This window comes from Carassius carassius, chromosome 11, assembly GCF_963082965.1.
Source record: "Carassius carassius chromosome 11, fCarCar2.1, whole genome shotgun sequence".
Classification (NCBI taxonomy): Eukaryota; Metazoa; Chordata; class Actinopteri; order Cypriniformes; family Cyprinidae; genus Carassius; species Carassius carassius.
In genome coordinates this window covers 11,389,244-11,406,545 of record NC_081765.1, presented here as the reverse complement: position 1 = coordinate 11,406,545, position 17,302 = coordinate 11,389,244, and the positions used below count along the sequence as shown (strand labels likewise).

At 39.3% G+C, this 17,302-nt stretch overlaps 1 protein-coding gene across 5 annotated transcripts; it reads left to right on the top strand.

Annotated features, from left to right (window-relative positions):
• The first annotated feature begins 225 nt into the window (after window positions 1-225).
• On the top strand, window positions 226-17,206 carry LOC132152761 (myc box-dependent-interacting protein 1-like). 5 transcript variants are annotated; one of them, XM_059561629.1, is made up of 20 exons: window positions 226-493; window positions 2,169-2,249; window positions 2,342-2,396; window positions 2,497-2,591; window positions 3,763-3,858; window positions 3,940-4,047; window positions 4,143-4,235; window positions 4,379-4,464; window positions 4,803-4,878; window positions 11,475-11,530; window positions 11,754-11,798; window positions 12,333-12,405; window positions 12,740-12,862; window positions 13,532-13,609; window positions 13,800-13,817; window positions 15,104-15,328; window positions 15,656-15,703; window positions 16,547-16,600; window positions 16,698-16,799; window positions 16,881-17,206. In XM_059561629.1, the coding sequence occupies exons 1-20, from the start codon at window positions 407-409 to the stop codon at window positions 16,980-16,982; spliced, it is 1,701 nt and encodes a 566-aa protein (XP_059417612.1). In that variant the 5' UTR covers window positions 226-406; the 3' UTR covers window positions 16,983-17,206. The 5 variants fall into 5 exon arrangements, with proteins under 5 accessions (XP_059417612.1, XP_059417611.1, XP_059417614.1 ...); XM_059561628.1 differs by having other exon boundaries at window positions 2,464-2,591; XM_059561631.1 differs by lacking the exon at window positions 11,754-11,798.
• The last annotated feature ends 96 nt before the right edge of the window (window positions 17,207-17,302 follow it).

Below are 17,302 nucleotides of genomic sequence, written 5' to 3'. Positions count from 1 at the left end.
TCAGGCTTTTTGCTTAACATGTGTTCCCTGGAAATCAAACCCACAACCTTGGGTTGCCAATGCAATGCTCTACCACTTGAGCCACAGGAACAATCTCAAGTTTATTTATATGTCCCATTTCATTGTAAAATCGACAAGAGGCCTAAAATAATGGGTTGCGGGCGGCCTCGTTGGTGCGACATGAAAAATAGTTTACTGTCTCTTTAAGACTGCGCTATTGTCATTGGTGAACGAGCCTCTGTGTCGAGTGTGCTTGTGCGGGTTTATTCTATTCCAGGGGCGAGTGTTATTATAAGGCCTACAATTGAATGCACCTGCATTGAGCGAAATATTACTCTGTTGAATAATATATTTTAACACATGCTCATTTGAAGCGTTTCTAGCAAATAACACAATCAAGATAAACATGGCTGAATTACCGATGGGGAAAGGGGTCTCCGCAGGAAAAATAGCAAGCAATGTACAGAAAAAAATTACCAGGGCTCAGGAAAAGGTAAGACACCAAAATAACCCGATATACATCAATTACATCATCTCAAAACGGATCTTAGTATTATCTACCTTACATCTCAGTAAAACCTCCTCTATCGTGATAAAAACGCGGTCAACGTATCAGAGCCGATCGAGGCTCATCCATATACTAACTAGCAAATACTAAAATACACGCATTTCCATTTTCCATATATTTGCAGATGTTTTAAGAATTTAATGGATAAGACAATTTTGGAGACGTAAGATCTCTCGCTGTTTATTTCACTGCAGTGGTGCTGCTATGGAAACGAATAGAAAGCTGCTTCTGAAAAACAAGATTTGTGCGTTCGCTCTGTGTGTTTCACGCTTACACAATCAATTTATTGCTTTTGAACCATTGCATTAACCTGTACTCTCTCAAAAGGTGAGCGCGCCAGTGCGGCGGCGATTACCGGATTCGTAAACGAATCGTTCTTTTGAGTAGGATATTTTTTTAATGAACCAGTTCAAAATAAAACAAGTCCAAACGATTCGTTCACGAATCTGATCACTCATCGGCTCACTTATTCATTAACCCGAGATCCGCCACTATCGTGCATGTCATAACACAAGAACTGTATGATGTAAGTTAATTTTAGTATTTTAGTACGTTTAGAATCAAAAAACGTTTTTTATGAGTTGAAAAGTATATAGGTAGAATATAGATTAAGCTGACGTTTTCTTTATAAGATTAATGTCTACTACAAAATAAACTCAGGAATTACAATAAACAAACAAACAAAACAAATATTAATGTAATAAACAGAAATATGAGCGAGCGTGCATTTTGGAATATTTTAGAACATCACGTTGGGATGGCAGCCCAGATAGCAAGCAGTTTCGGCCCAGATCTGGCCACATGGATTTTACGCAGGCCAGATGTGGGCCGGTTCTGGGCCGAAACTGCTTGCTGTCTGGGAGGAAACCACATAGACCGAATAAAAACAGCAGGAGACACGCGATGACGCAATTGCGTTGTTTTAACCGGTTCTTCGAACGAATTGTTCTAAAGAACCGATTCGCGGAAATGAGTCGGACTTCCTTTCACCACGGTAAATGAGCTGCTGCATCTGCCCATCATCCTTCATCACTTTTGATTACCGCAGCCTGACATTTGGCAACTTTATGTACAATTAACCAACAGCTATTTTTTTTAGACTCTTCAAACTCAAAAGTAAATTGTGGTCATAAATGTTACCAGTGGGATTAAATGCAGCCATCTGGCTTTTCTGACTATTAATTCTGTGTTTACTTTAGAATGATGCTTGGGTTCTTCACACCAACTTTCACTGAATAAGGCTATGGAAATTAGAGATTTCATGGTCTTTGAGCAATATATACATCATTGACAGTTTAGCAATAATATTAGTACAGCATTTAGTAAATATAGTCACATTTAGTAGGCTATGTCTCTGTGGTCATCTGTGCAGCCACAGGAGCTTGACTTGAATCTGGTGCTGTTGCTTTCTAAAGAGCAGCAGTCTTTTATGTTGCAGACACATTTATAGGATAATACAGGTATCCAGGTTTAACCTGTGTGGTTCTCATCAATGCAAGGAAGCTCTCTCTCTGGTTTGTCACTGCACATTGAAAATTATTATTATTATTATTTATAATATATGAGCAATGTGGTCAATAATGCAACCATCTTCTCTCAGGTTCTCCAAAAGCTTGGCAAGGCAGATGAGACTAAAGATGTGGCATTTGAAGAGGGTGTGATCAACTTCAACAAACAGCTAGTAAGGATTTTTTTTTCTAACTCAATCATTTTTCAAATGTTCATCTTGGTCTATGACTCTCTGTTTCAATTTTGTACCATGTGCTCACATAGGTCGAGGGTACCAAACTGCAGAAAGACCTTCGGGCCTATTTGGCTGCTGTGAAAGGTGAGATTATGGATTGACAAATTTACACACCTAAATGCAACATGAATGAAATATGTTGTTTTCTTAGCCTTGCTGATGTCTTTCTCATGGTTTCCCCCAGCCATGCATGAATCTTCTAAACATCTGTACGAGTGCCTGGATGACATGTATGAGGCTGACTGGTATGGCAAAAAGGATGTGGACTCACTCCTGGAGGTTATTTTGTACTTAAGTCATTGTCAGTAAAATGTGTTTTAGTAATTAAGGAGTAGATTGAACCCTATTTTTCATATGAGAAAATGTGTTGTTTTTGTCTGACTTTATAAACCATACATTCAGACGAAATTATCTAGAAATAAAAATGCATGTTCTTCCATGTTTTTTATTTTTTTAAATCCCTTTTATACATCTAAAATGTATAGTATTTATTGTAAAATAGACCAAAAAAGTTGTTGACTCGTCTTGCACTGTAACAATCTTGGTCTATTAAGAAAAAAAACTTCCCCAATATCATTTACAGCTGACTGCAAGAAGCAGATCTTTTCCAAATGACTATTGCTGTCTTGCCTCCGCTTTATATTTCAAAAGGAAATCATTTCAGCACAGAACAGAAACTTACAGAAAACAATTTCATGGGTTTAATTTCAAGAGTAAACCAGATGATCAAGAATGACATAAGCTTCCTTTAACAGTTTTAATTGAGGGCACATATGGCACAAGGTATCCCCAACAGCTTTTTTCCTTTTTATATTATTGTTTTTAATTCACGCCCATCTGTCATTTCACCATGCTTTTATTACATATTACACTACAATTAAAAGTTTGGGATTGGTACAATTTTTTTAATGTTTTGAAATAAGTCTCTTATGCTCGCCAAGTCTGCATGTAATCGATTAAAATGTAATGAAAACAATAATATTGTGAAATACTGAAAAGTATTCATTTATTTATTTTTATTGTATCTTACTGACCCCAAACATTTGAACAGTAGTGTAATCTGTGCACATTCTACATGTCCACCATTTTTACTTGATTTCTGCTTTCTTTGAAAGGAATGTTAGGAGTGAGGAAACAGATGGGAGGTAACTCAAGGGGTTTTGATTATAATTTAGCTTTTGACTCATTGTTTTTTCTCATAGCTAGTTTGTAAACATGTAAATGCTATATGGTTTTTCAGCAGTAACCACATTAAAAATATTATTTAGCCACACAAGTAGTTACACTAGAATTAGCCTAAATAGTTTTAAACACTAAGGATCCAGCTGCTCTGTAGTTGTCTCTATGGATACAGTACATGTCTCTGTGAATGTATGTGAAGTTGTAATGTATTTAAGATGGTTTTGCACCATTGTGATATTTTATTTCTATTGTTGTGTGTGTATAACAGGATTCAGACCTCCTTTGGACAGACTTCCATCAGAAACTTGTGGATCATGCGCTTATATCCATGGACACTTACCTGGGCCAGTTTCCTGACATCAAAGTACTAAGATCCCATGACGATGTTGTAGTTTAGCATATCATGCCGTAATTTTCTGTTTAATGTCTGTATAATTCTTTCCAGGCTCGTATTGCAAAGCGCGACAGGAAGCTGGTGGACTATGACAGCGCAAGACACAACTATGCTGCGTTGAACAAAGGCAAGAAAAAGGAGGGGATCAAGATCACCAAGGTGCAGCCCTTAGTTTTGATGTTGTTTTAATTTTTCTACAGTCAGAGGAAGATTTATATTTCATGTATTTTCTATTAATTTTTTTCTCTACGTAGCCAGTTTCCCTGCTGGAGAGGGCTGCCCCAGGCTGGGCACAGGGCATCCTGTCTGCTCATAACGTGGCTCAAACCAACCTCACCAGGAGTCAGGTGACACACTATAACTTAAAATGATAGTCTGTCATCATTTACTTACCCTCAAGTTGTTCCAAACCCATTTGAGTTTCGTCTCTTGGGTGAATGAGATGATTGAACTCCATGTCATGTGATAATGTAATTTGCTGTGTTTATAGGCAGAGGAAGAGCTGGAGAAAGCACAGAAAGTGTTTGAGGAGATTAATATAGATTTGCAGGAGGAACTGCCATCTCTGTGGAACAGGTCTGGATTTATTTACTGTCTTACTTTCACAGATCTTTTCTGTGTTTCAAAGAAATTAGTGGAAAATGTATCTGTTTTAAATAATATGTAGTTTAATTGCTAAGAGCAGGTGCCTCAATCAAAAGTCTGAACATATTTCACAGATTCAGTGCCATGAGCCTCTGTGTTTGCCACTCTGTCAAATACAGTACCAGCACACCCTGAATCACAGAAATTATGTAGAAGCCTGAGAAGCAGTTTGCACCAGATGGGTCATAAATGGTCCATGGGTGTGCCGTCTTAGACTGAGATCTGTTGTCATCTTGTGGAGGGCTAAGATTGTGTTTGCTATCTTCCAGTCGTGTTGGCTTTTATGTGAATACATTCCAGAGCATGGCTGGCCTGGAGGAGAAGTTTCACAGAGAAATGGGAAAAGTAAGGACTGCAGCACAACCCCATCAATATGTTTTGTATATAAATTGTAATTTAATTAGAAGTAAAACGTCTGGTAATGTATGTACAGTATATATTTACAGTATATACTGTATTTTCCAGACTATAAGTCACACTTTTTTCATATTTTGGCTGGTCCTGCGACTTATAGTCAGGTGCGACTTATTTATAAAAATTAATTTGACATGAACCGAGAGAAATGAACTAACAGAAAACATTACTGTCTACAGCCGCGAGAGGGCGCTCTATACGGCCAGAGATGCTGCTCAGTGCTCCTGTAGTCTACACTAAGGAGCATATAGCGCCCTCTCGCGGCTGTAGATGGTAATGTTTTCTCTTGGTTCTTGGGTCTAAATAAATGCGACTTATGGCGCGTTTCCACCGAGTGGTACGGTACGGTACGGGTCGGTACCCTTTTATTTGCGTTTCCACTGCCAAAAGTTGAGAATGGTACCAAAAAGCCGAACCGTACCGTACCACTTTTTGGGTACCCTTCCGTTGGGGTACCTAGCACAGTGGAACGGTACTAAAGGGTGGAGCTAGACTCACTGCAGAACGTTGATTGGTTGACAGAGAATCGTCATTTGCGCGTGCCGCAAGGGGAAAGACACAACACACGAGGCGCCATTTTTAAATTACAACAACGTCGCAACAATGTCGCCGCGCAGCATAATAACTTTACCGTGGTCGACCCAGGAGGTGCAGAACTTCTTGGGTATCATCGGTGAAGAAAGGGTGCAAAGGGAACTCGATGGCATGGTGAGAAACGAAAAGGTTTTTCAGCATGTTTCTGAGAGGATGGCTGTCGAGGGTTACCAGCGGACGTCCGAGCAGTGCCGCATTAAATGCAAGAAACTGCGGAGTGACTATCGTAAGGTGAAAGACCACAACAGCCAGAGTGGTGTTCACAGAAAAAATTGGAAGTGGCTAGAAATGATGGACGCCATCTACGGGCACAGACCGGCGAGTTTGGGACGAGAAGGAGGCATCGATACGGCTACCTCGTTGCTGGAGTCGATGATGGAGCCTCCCGGTAAGTTTGTAATTGTGAAATATAACGTTAGTATACATCGATCACGGGAAAGCTTACGTTCAATGCACAACTTTTGTGCAAGTCTGTTGTTTGTCTGTCAGCCAGCCAGTGTGGTATCAACCGATCATTTGCAAGCTAGCAAAACGCTAACGTTAGTTTATTAGCCTGTGGTGGACGGAGTACATGTCCAGTAACGTTACTTGTAGCCTACAGATACCCTAATAAAATACAACTGTTTTATTACTAAACATATTCTACTAAATATATATTAAAGAGAGATGGGTCCAATGATATAGCTTAAGGAAAGAGTAAGAACTCCGTCTGAAAATTATTATGAAATATCAGAGCAAGGTGAAAATGTCCACATTCAATAGGCTTAAACAGTACAGTAATGTTGTGGGGTAAAAAGTACAATATTATGCTTTGGAATGTAGTGCAATAAAAGTTACTCTTATAAAATTATAGATACTTGAAAAAAAAATACTTATGTACATTATACAAAGTAAAAATGCTTTGTTTGGCTACCCACTCAGTCCTACTACGTTGTATGTTCAGTATTTATCTCAACCGCATTGTTGCCGTTTGTGTTATTAACGTGACTTTTGTAAATTTTCAGTTGAGCATCCTAGCTGTCAGGAGGAAATGGAGGCACTTGATGAGATTTCCATTCTTGAAAGCTCAAGTTCGCCTGCCAGGACATCAACCCCGACACCACCACCAGAATCTGCTCCATCAACTTCGAGTGAACCTCGGCGTATTACAATCGGTAAGACATAAACACCAGAGTGAAAAGAAATGTATAATACTGTAATAATATATACTAGAGGTGTAACAATATATCGTGCCATAATATATTTCGCAATACAAAAGCGCAACAATACGTATTGTGGATGTTGACAATATGTATCATGGATAGTTCTCCCAAAATAAAAATTACTGTGTGAGAAATAATTCATGTTTTCAGAGTGTCAGTACTACATTAAATTACTATATAATGTTGCTTATGATGTATACTAATGCAATGGGGGAATATTTGTGGGTCCTCATAATGGCAAATGTCTTATTACCAGAACGTTAAGAATATTCGTCTAAAATAATTCAGTATTTTCAGCTTCAGAATCATGAATATTTTTATTCTGGTGTCACCATTGTCCTTGGGTTACAAGCACCAAGTCCAAGCCTATCCATTTAAACCCACAATGTAATATCCAAGTTTTCATTTTAATCGACAATAATTTTTTTTTTTTACCTTTTATCATATGTCGTGGAGTATCGCAATATTGTATCATGAGTTCATTATCGTCATATGTTAATATATACATGTCCAATTTAGACATTGTATTGTAGTACTGTAGATATCTCCCCATAATATTGGTTGGCTCAAATCACAAGGATCAAAATGCTTCGCTAAACAAACCAACATTCCTGTCTCTTTTGCATTCCAGGCAAGAGGAAAAGGGGGCAACAGGATGTTCATGCGGCCCTGGTTGAGATGCAGGCAGCTGATGAGAAGCAGCAGGAGTGGTTGGAGAGGATAGAGGAACGCCGTGACCGGCGCTTCGAACTTATGCTGGAGGATGCACGTGAGGCAAGGCGGCATGAGGCTGAACTAACTCGCCAACACATGGAGCAGTCTGCAAGCTTCAATCAGGCCTTCCTCGGCACGCTCAGTCAGCTGGTGCAGGCGTTGAGTAGTCGCCCCAACCCTGTGCCATGATCCAGCCACTTGTGCTCTTTTGCACACAGCACTTTAGACTTGTTTACTTTTTTGGACTTGTTTAATTTTTTTGGACTTATTTAGTTTTTTGTTTGCACTCGTTTACTTTGTTTGCACTTTTAATTTTTGTTTGCACTTGTTTACAAAACCTTTTTTCTGTCGCACAGCTCATTTTTTTGTCAATAGCATTTGTTTGACTTTTTAAATTAAAGTACTTTTTCATTACCTCATGTGTCCTGTGTTCAATGGCCATCTCACACAATTCCTCCCTTACCCATTCTATAAATTGAGGTCGTTTTATTAATGTTCCTGTCATCTGGTGTCAATGACATCTATTGTTTGCTACCTTGGCCATAATGGCCATTTGGGAGATTATGCTTGCCTTAAATACAAATTAGTTAGCAATGTGTTACTTTACATTTATTGCAAACAAAATCTGAATTTATTTATTTTTACAGTCATAGGTATTGCAGAGTAATAAGTTCTTTACCCCAAATATTATAAATTAATATTATAAATATTATAAATTGTTCCCTTATAATTACACGTGTACTTATAAAGTATGTACAATAATTACAGAAAGGTACGCTGTAAATTCGGTGTACTTATGCAGTACTTTCCGGGCTGTAATCATGAATTACTGCATAAATTATTTGTAATTTTCCATGTTTTTTAGCATAATAGGTCATAAGCTACATACCATGTAATATTAAAATAATTAGCCCTTAGTTGGGTAGCTTAGTTATGAAATACTGCATTTTATTTGTATTTTTCATGGTTGTTACTCCTTTATTCACCAAATATTATAAATTGTTCCCCTATAATTACATGTACACACTCTATAATTACCAAAAGGTATGCTGTAAATTATGTGTACTTGCGCAGTATTATCTTAAGCGTTACCAGATTGGCCATTTGATATAGTTACCCAAAATGAATTATTATTGTTTCAACACCATCTACATAAGAGGCAGCGGCAAAAATATTTCACAAAATATGAAGAGGCAGGGTAAAAGTAAAAAGGATTTATTCATGTCCATAAAATCAAAACTTAGCGTTTACACAGGTGTGCCTTTGCTATCTGTACAACAGATTTAACTGTTCAAATAACGCATCAGACCCTCGCGTACATCCCTGCCCTCCTCCTCTGCACCCTGTGCCAGTGGCACCACAGGCTCTGCAGCAACAGGTGTATCCCATTCGTGCTGGTAATCCTCTCCATGCCTTTCACAAAGATTGTGCAGAGCACAACAAGTCAACACCATGGACTTCACCAGTTCGATGTCACTGTCATTCCTCTTCATAAGGCACCGCCACCTTCCTTTGAGTCTCCCAAAAGCATTTTCTACCACCACCCGAGCCCTGCACACTTTTTTGTTGTAGGTCAGTTGTTCTGCTGTCAGCCGGCCATTGTCAGGGAATGGTTTTAGGAGCCAATTCTGCAAAGGGTAGGCAGAGTCTCCTAGCACATAAAAGCCAGCATTCACCCCACTGATGTTCCTGGTGCAAGCTGGGTAGAGGCTTCCACGCTCGACCAACTCCCACAATGTAGATAGTCTCAGAACCCGAGCATCATGCAAACTTCCAGCCATTCCTGCATATGCACTCCAAAATAGTCCTTTTCCGTCAACTACTCCTTGCAGGATGATGGAATGCCAGCCTTTTCTATTAAAGTAATCGCAGTGGTACTCCTTTGGGGCTATTATGGGTATGTGTGACCCATCAATGGCACCAACACACTGTGGAAGCCCCCACCGGTTCTCAAAGTAGGCTGCCATCTCTTTGAACTTCTGCTGGTCAGGGAAACATATCTGTTCTGGAACTAACAACATGCTAGCGGCCTTGCAGAATTCCTGGACGCACCGACACACTGTTGTTCTGCTGACACCAAAAAGATGGCCAATACTTCTGTAGTCGCTGTTGGTTGCAAGCTTCCATAGTGCAATGGCAACTCTTTTCTTAAGGGGAACACACTCTCTGTAGTTTGTGTCCTGCTTTTCCATTGCTGGATGCACCATGGCACAAAGGAATATAAATGTTTCTTCAGACATCCTGAAGTTGTTCAACCACTGTGTGTGTGTGAATCCTGGAACGATCACATCCCACCAGTCATTTGAGCGGCTGAAAGTCCAAACGGTTGGTCTGCGGCGCTGATTTTGCACCAGATTGAGTATCTAGAAAACAAACAAACAAAAAAGTTAAGATTAATACAATGTCGCAGTGATGGTGGGTCATTTAATTAAAAGTGCAACTATCATACGCCGGATGAAAAAATACATAAAGTATTATATAAAGTATTATAAACATTGTAAGAGTTACCCTTGGACACGATAGAATATATAAATTTGTTAAAATATCTAATATACTGCACCAGAGAGGGAACTTTGGTGTCATTAAAGCACAAAGAAAAAATAGCTTACAGATATAACTATTTTCTCAAAATTATACTTCTAATCTATCATTAACCACAACTAGTATTGCACTTGTAATAATATAGGCATCAACAGATTCATGTAAAAGTTTAATGATCTTAAAAAGTAACCTTCATAGTGCTTAATGAATAGACTGTAGTTTACAGTTGGCACAGTTAAAATCTGGTTTCACAGGCAGGGCTTATTGTAATTATTTATTCAGTGTAGGGTTATTTAATCTATAACAATATTGCTTAGTTAGCACATAAGACGAAATACATTAATACATGACATAAAAAAGTTAGCTTAGCTCAAGCTTACCCGCCTGCGCCGTCGTGTTTGTCTTGCCTTGTCTTTACTCGCGCGGTTGTCTGTCTCGTCCCAGCTCCTTAAAATTTCCCAAATTCCCCTGTATTTTTCCGCTGTGTTTTTCCTTGCAGCACGTAGCCTTTGCTCAAACAAATATTGTCTCTTCCTTGAGATAAACAGCCACACACCGAGAAGCAAGAATAGGATCTGCTGTATGTCCTCCATTGTTGTTTGCGGTGAACTTTCCTCTTCCCGCGCGATCGAATGACGTCAAGCTACTTTCCGTCATACACCACGCCTATCAAGTGACGTTATCACTACTTTCTGGAATACACCACGCCTATCAAGTAAGGGTACTGTTGGCGGTGGAAACGCTAGCCAAATCATGGTTAACAGACCGTACCGACCCGTACCGTACCGTACCACTCGGTGGAAACGCGCCATTATAGTCCGGTGCGACTTATATATGTTTTTTCCTCGTCATGACGTATTTTTGGACTGATGCGACTTATACTCAGGTGCGAAACATTTTGTTAGTAACATAATCCATTAGGTATTGCCTACACATTTTTGTTAATAGAATCAGAATATTTTTATGATTGCTTTTGACCTAGATTGTTTATCACATTGATTTGAATTGGATAATATTTTACCATATCGATATAAAGATACAAAAAGTAAGAAAATATATTCAGTTTGTTGTAATTAACACCATATAATGCATTAAACTTTACATTATATCAAGTTTCTGCAAACTGGGGTTCTAAAAAATTCTAAAAAATAAAATCAATTTAAAAAAAATTATTAAATATTTTATTTGTTTACCTGCATGTCATGTGACCAATAGCCAACGTCAGAGAATGGTGAATGTTAATGTGATACTAAATTATTCAAATATTTTTTTTTTATCTAAGTGGTACTTCAAGTAAATATATATGATAAAAAAGATTATCAGCATTACATGTAAATAAAAAATAATGTGAATGTGTACATTTGAATGTGTACACATGGAATGCCTTCCAAAGTGACAGAATTACATGGTTAAAGTAAATCAGATGATCACCTGACTAGTGACTAGTCTTTGCATGAATTAACCTTTCTCTTACAGATTAATCAGAATCTGAATGATACGCTGGAGAAATTAGAAAATCAAGATATGTCCAGGTTAGTCAAATTTATTAGCAGCATACACACATAGTGTTTCATCTATAAGCACTGAATTGAATTTATTGTAAATTTTAACCATGCTGGTTCATTTGTATACATTCTGCCTCAAAATGGTGTCTAAATTGCATATGGCAATAATTAGTATTGGTATAATTACATATACAGTAATTACAGTTTATACAATTAAATAAATGAACAAACCCCAACACCACTCTCATAGAAAAACAGGTAGCCAAGGGGTGAGGACATCAGCAGCCCAGAAGAGGTAACCTTGGTAGCCCTACAGTGGTGTGTTTGTGTTTGTGTTTGTGTTTGTGTTTGTGTGTGTGTGTGTGTGTGTGTGTGTGCGTGTGTCTCTGCATTCTGTACTGAAGCTTTTTGCGTCCCCTCAAGTGCTGCCCAGCTAGACAATGGTTAGTGCAGTCCGTCTGCAGCACTGGAACTGTAGGAGTTATATAGGAATAATTTCTAGCAATAGTTTTGCATTCTGGAATTGTGTTTGCATTCTTTGAAATTTGTGATGCCTTCACAGTGTGTTTGATTTCATTGCATGAGCAGAATGAGTTTGCACAGGAAGTAACTTTGTCTGCATGGATAACTGTTAAGTTTGATAGTATCCGGACTATGTCAGTTCTGGCTTGTAGGTATCCTAGATAGGCTTTTGGTTACACTGTTCATCTAAGACTATGGCTTGCACTGTAAAGTATTGGTGCTTGGGTTGTGCCTAATCAAAGCATGACACAGAGGGGCTCTTCATAGCCATGGTACTGTATATCATTATCTGTACTTTATGCTCCAGTGACAGAACACAAGATGCCAATCACACGTTGAGCCCAGGAGGACTGCCAGCCATTCCCAAATCTCCGTCCAAGGTATGGATTTAGAAAGCAACATGTATTTGCCATGTACAATAACACAGCCCTGTATCTTGCAGAAAAAAAAAGCTAGTGATTTGCAAATTTTTTTTTTGATAATGCAGAGTACAAAGATATCAGTAAAAAAACTTTCCCAGCACATACAGTTTTCACAAAATAAGAATGAACATTTTCTAAATTATATATATATATATATATATATATATATATATATATATATATATATATATATATGCTTGAGCAAAAATTAGTAATTGCCATGATTTCTCAGTATTGCAGTGATTGGTCAATGAAATATGAATCCGTATTTCATATTTATGTGTGTTTCTAGCTAAAGCCTGTGGTTCCTCCACCTCCTAAAGTTACTCCATCAAAGGATATGAAGCAGGAGAACATTATCAATCTGTTTGGTGAGGCTGCCACACCAAACATCAGTGTCACTTCGCCAACACAGGTCAGCAGTACCTTCTTCTCTTGTATTCCTCGTCTTCAGGAATGAAGATGCTTCTTATACTAACAAAATTATAAACGCAACACTTTTGTTTTTGCCCCCATTTTTCATGAGCTGAACTCAAAGATCTAAGACTTTCTCTATGTACACAAAAGGCCTGTTTCTCTCAAATATTGTTCACAAATCTGTCTAAATCTGTGTTAGTGAGCACTTTTCCTTTGCATACCTTTGCCGAGATAATCCATCCACCTCACAGGTGTGTCAAATCAAGATGCTGGTTAGACAACACGATTACTGCAAAGGTGTACCTTAAGCTGGCCACAATAAAAGGCCACTCTAAAATGTGCAGTTTTACTGTATTGGGGGGTCTGAAAACCAATCAGTATCCGGTGTGACCACCATTTGCCTCATGCAGTGCAACACAAACACTTAAGTCAGTAAAATTAATTCCCTGCATGTTGACCAACAGAAATTTTCTCAGTTTAAAAGTGGCAATGGAGCTTTGTTTTTCCTGCAGAATCTCACTGGAATTTCACTAATGTGATGCTACTCTGTTTGTATGCTGTGATCTTTCTGCCCACAACAAGTAAAATCAGTCACTTAATAATATGAAATGCTCACTGGAGTTATAAAACCAAAAATGAAAAAAGGATACTTTCTTCTTTTTATCAGTATGATGCTCCAGCCACTGCTAATCTGCTTGACATGGATCTGGACTCACTTCAGGCTGCCACCACACCAGCCGCACAGGTCTGTCAGAATTAGAGGAACTAAGTATTTCATAGTTTTAATTAAACTTTTATTCAGTTTACCTTATAGCACTGTTCTAGTGCTTCATATATTCATGCAATGGAACTTCAGTGTAAATGCCTCTTAATCAATTTGACAAATCTGTTCTGTCCAGTCATTAATTTTGCTTAGTTTTTGTGCATTTTGACAGACTTGGGATTCATGGGAGGTGAGTGTGCCTTTATGTTTGCTCAAAATTCTAGGGCCCTATTTTAACGATCTAAACGCAAAGTGTAAAGCGCACGGCGCAGGTGCACTCAGGGCATGTCCAAATCCACTTTTGCTATTTTACCGACGGAAAAACGGTTGGCGCGCCCGAGCACATGGTCTAAACGTGTTGTCCCTATTCTCTTAATGATTAATGGGTGTTTTTTGGGCGTAATGTGCAATAAACCAATCAGACTCTCATCTTTCATTCCCTTTAAGAGCCAGTTGCGCTCGTGCCATGACGGATTTGCTATTTACATGGCGGAATTTGGCAAGTGCAAAGACAGAACGCGTCTCCGAGATTAAACGGAGCTGCTCGTGTGTGAGCAAATAGATTAGCCTAATTCTGATACATGCGACTATCCATTATGACATGTAGGCATTTTTATATTTAATTAGCCTACAAAAAAATTCTTATGCATTGCAATCCTTAAATGTAATATTTGGCATGTTTGTGTGCTGCTGTGCGTCCCTGTGTTTAATAAGCAGCGTGTACGCGCACTGTGGACCTGCCTATACTAACACGCTCTTTAAATAACAAAGAAAAAACATTGCGCCAGACTTTAGACCAGATTTGAGTTGGTCTATGGCGCAGTCTATTTTCAGCTTCTTATGGTAGCATTGTGCCAGCAATACACCTGAACAAACCTCTTTTTTAGATCAGCACGGCCATGGGCACAAAAATAGGCGCAAATGCATTTGCTAATTAAACGACGTGGCCCTGGACTGGAAAATGCGAACAGCGCCGGACTGAAACTATTAAACACACTTGCGCTGCGCCTTGTGTTGCATTGCGCCGGGTGTATGATAGGGCCCCTAATGTGTATCAGCATACATAACCTTTCCTTTTAATTCACACAGATTCTTACGCTATTTTAGCCAATATCATTCAATATATGTAATGGTTAGAGAAATCGTTCTGCCTCTGTATGGTGTCAAACAGTTGCAAAAAAGCTATTCCATTAAATTTCCTTTCACTGCAAAGCTTTCCTGCTAAAGATTGTAAATGTCTGTCTGTCCCACTTAAGTAACTGTCCACGATATTAATGTTGCACGTCGCACGTCATTCCATAGAGGCTAGATGACCTCCAGTACTTTGTTCAGGTGCTGTGTTTCACAGTCTTTCTGGCTTCTCATTCTTTCTCCACTCTGAATGATCCCTGCTCATGCTTTTCCCCTGCTCCCACATGCCCCCTTCCCCAACATTCCCATCACCGCCGTACCTGCCCACCTCCATGGCACATGTAGCAAACACAGAATGAAGCTGAGGTGCCTCAGACATGGGACGATGATGATACCCAGCCTGTGCACTTTGGCTGGGGCGATGATGGCACTCAGGCTACCTGGGATGATGATGGTAGCCAACCTGTGCATGCTCCGGCCGCATACCCCGCCTGGGATGATGATGGCTCTCAGGGGAATGTCAGTGATTCTACCCTGCAGGCCCCAGGGTGTGACGATGATGGGGCTCAGGTACAAATCTCATAGAGCAAGCTAACAGGAGCTGAGCTGTGCTATATTGAGGTCATGCTCCTGCAGGAAACTCTGGATGGGAGATTAAAGATGCTTAGCATGGCAACTGGGAGAATGCTGGTAGAAGTGCTAGTAGTAGCAGTAGTAGTAGTTGTAGTAGTAGTAACAGCAACAGCTGGGCTTGCTATGTTATGAGTATAGGTGTGTAATTTGCCTCTTTTTGTTCTCTCTTTCAATTCTTGGCTCTCTCTTGGTATTTCTGCCTTTTATTCCTCAATCTGTATTGGCTCTCTCCTTCTTTATCTCCCGGTCTTTCCCTTTTTGCAGGCCACAGAAAAGGCAGCTGTTACAGAAGAGGTGGTGGCTGAAACTGAAGTAAGTGATGAGTAAATGAATAAAATGGCATAGCGTATGATCCAAAAGTGAAAATCTGATAACCCAAAGCAAGAGCCTAAAAGACATACAGGAAGTCTATAAGTGACTCAAACCTTGCATCAACATAAACTACCGTTCACAAAAAATCACACTGACTACGTTTACATGCAGCCAATAACCCGTTCAAAACCGGGATATTAGCAATAACCCGGTCGCGCACAAGCATGTAAACACCAGCAAAAACCCGGATATGCTCATATCCCGGTTTTTAAAAACCGGGATATTATACCTGGGGTACCCCTTTTCTAACCCGAATATTTGGTCTTGTAAACGCGTTTCGGCATATCACCATCAAAATGTGTGTTCTGCGCATGTTCTATTCGCAAGGAATCTTGGTCTTTTGAGTAGAGACGGCGCATAAAAAAACCCTGCGTGCAGTATAGAGGCACAGTAGTGTCAAGTGCTGCTGGTGGATCAGTACCAGCGCCAAAGCGCAAACAAAGACTATCGCTATCTGCCCCAAACTATTCATTATCCGCCTGCTGCTGCTGTTGTTGTTGTTGTCTTTGTTGCTGTTTTTACTGTGTTTCTGATCAAATAAATGCAGCCCTTGTTGCAAAAATAATAAAAATTCTTTTGAATGGTATTTTATGCTGATAATCAGGTGATTATCACTCCCTCTGGTGGACTGAAGGAGCAGATGCAGACTTTGAAAGGGTAGCATCAGCTTGTCAGGCACTAAGTGGAGAACCTTAAATGTTTTGATGCTAATTATACAAATAATATATTAAAACATATAAAGTCTATGTATGTTGTTGTATTTACATTTCTTGTTTAATCCAGACTGCACAGGCGACCACAGAGAGTGTAGAGATGCCAGAATCCTTCCTGTTTAAAGTAAGTGAAAAATTATTGTTTAATTTAACTATCATTGGTTTTTTTTTTATCAGAATTTGAAGCAGAAGAAGTGAGACAGGTATCTGTGTGAATATAGGTGAAAACGATGCACGACTACAATGCCACTGACTCCGATGAGTTGGAGTTGAAGGCTGGAGATGTGGTGCTTGTAATGAGCTATGAAAACCCAGAAGAGCAGGTTAGTATAGTCGTTGTTTTGACCAGTTCTTACCAAGATCTTGATGTTAGGATCACCTAACTTGACTTTCTGTGCTTACAGGATGAAGGGTGGTTGATGGGAGTCAGAGAGTCTGACTGGGTTCAGAGTAAAGATCTTGGGAAAAAAGGGGTCTTTCCTGAAAACTTCACCCAGAGGATGTGAAAGCCTGTGATCCGCTTGATCTTTTGTTAAACCCCTTCTACATAACTCCTTACTGCTTCCCTTCAAAAAACACTGTACTAGACCAACAAATGCACAGCCACAGGCAGTCTGCTGGTTATGTTTGTGAAAGCTGTTGACAAGTTAGTATTTGCATTGTTTTGGGTGTCCTCACTGTGACTCATATTTGACATGGTGCAAGTTTAAAAAGATTGCATCAACCTTTGACTTAAGTCCTTGCTGTAGATGTTTTTAGACAAGCCACTCTGAACCCTGTCCCATTTTGTGTGGAGATGTTTTAGGCCCAATCCCAATTCTATTTT

Bases quoted from the DNA above. Each gene is read 5' to 3' on its own strand.
- LOC132152761 (XM_059561628.1), top strand. From the start codon at position 407: ATGGCTGAATTACCGATGGGGAAAGGGGTCTCCGCAGGAAAAATAGCA. The intron at 4,236-4,378 runs GTGACACACTAT...CTGTGTTTATAG, and splicing joins CCAACCTCACCAGGAGTCAG to GCAGAGGAAGAGCTGGAGAA. The intron at 12,863-13,531 runs GTCAGCAGTACC...TCTTTTTATCAG, and splicing joins GTGTCACTTCGCCAACACAG to TATGATGCTCCAGCCACTGC.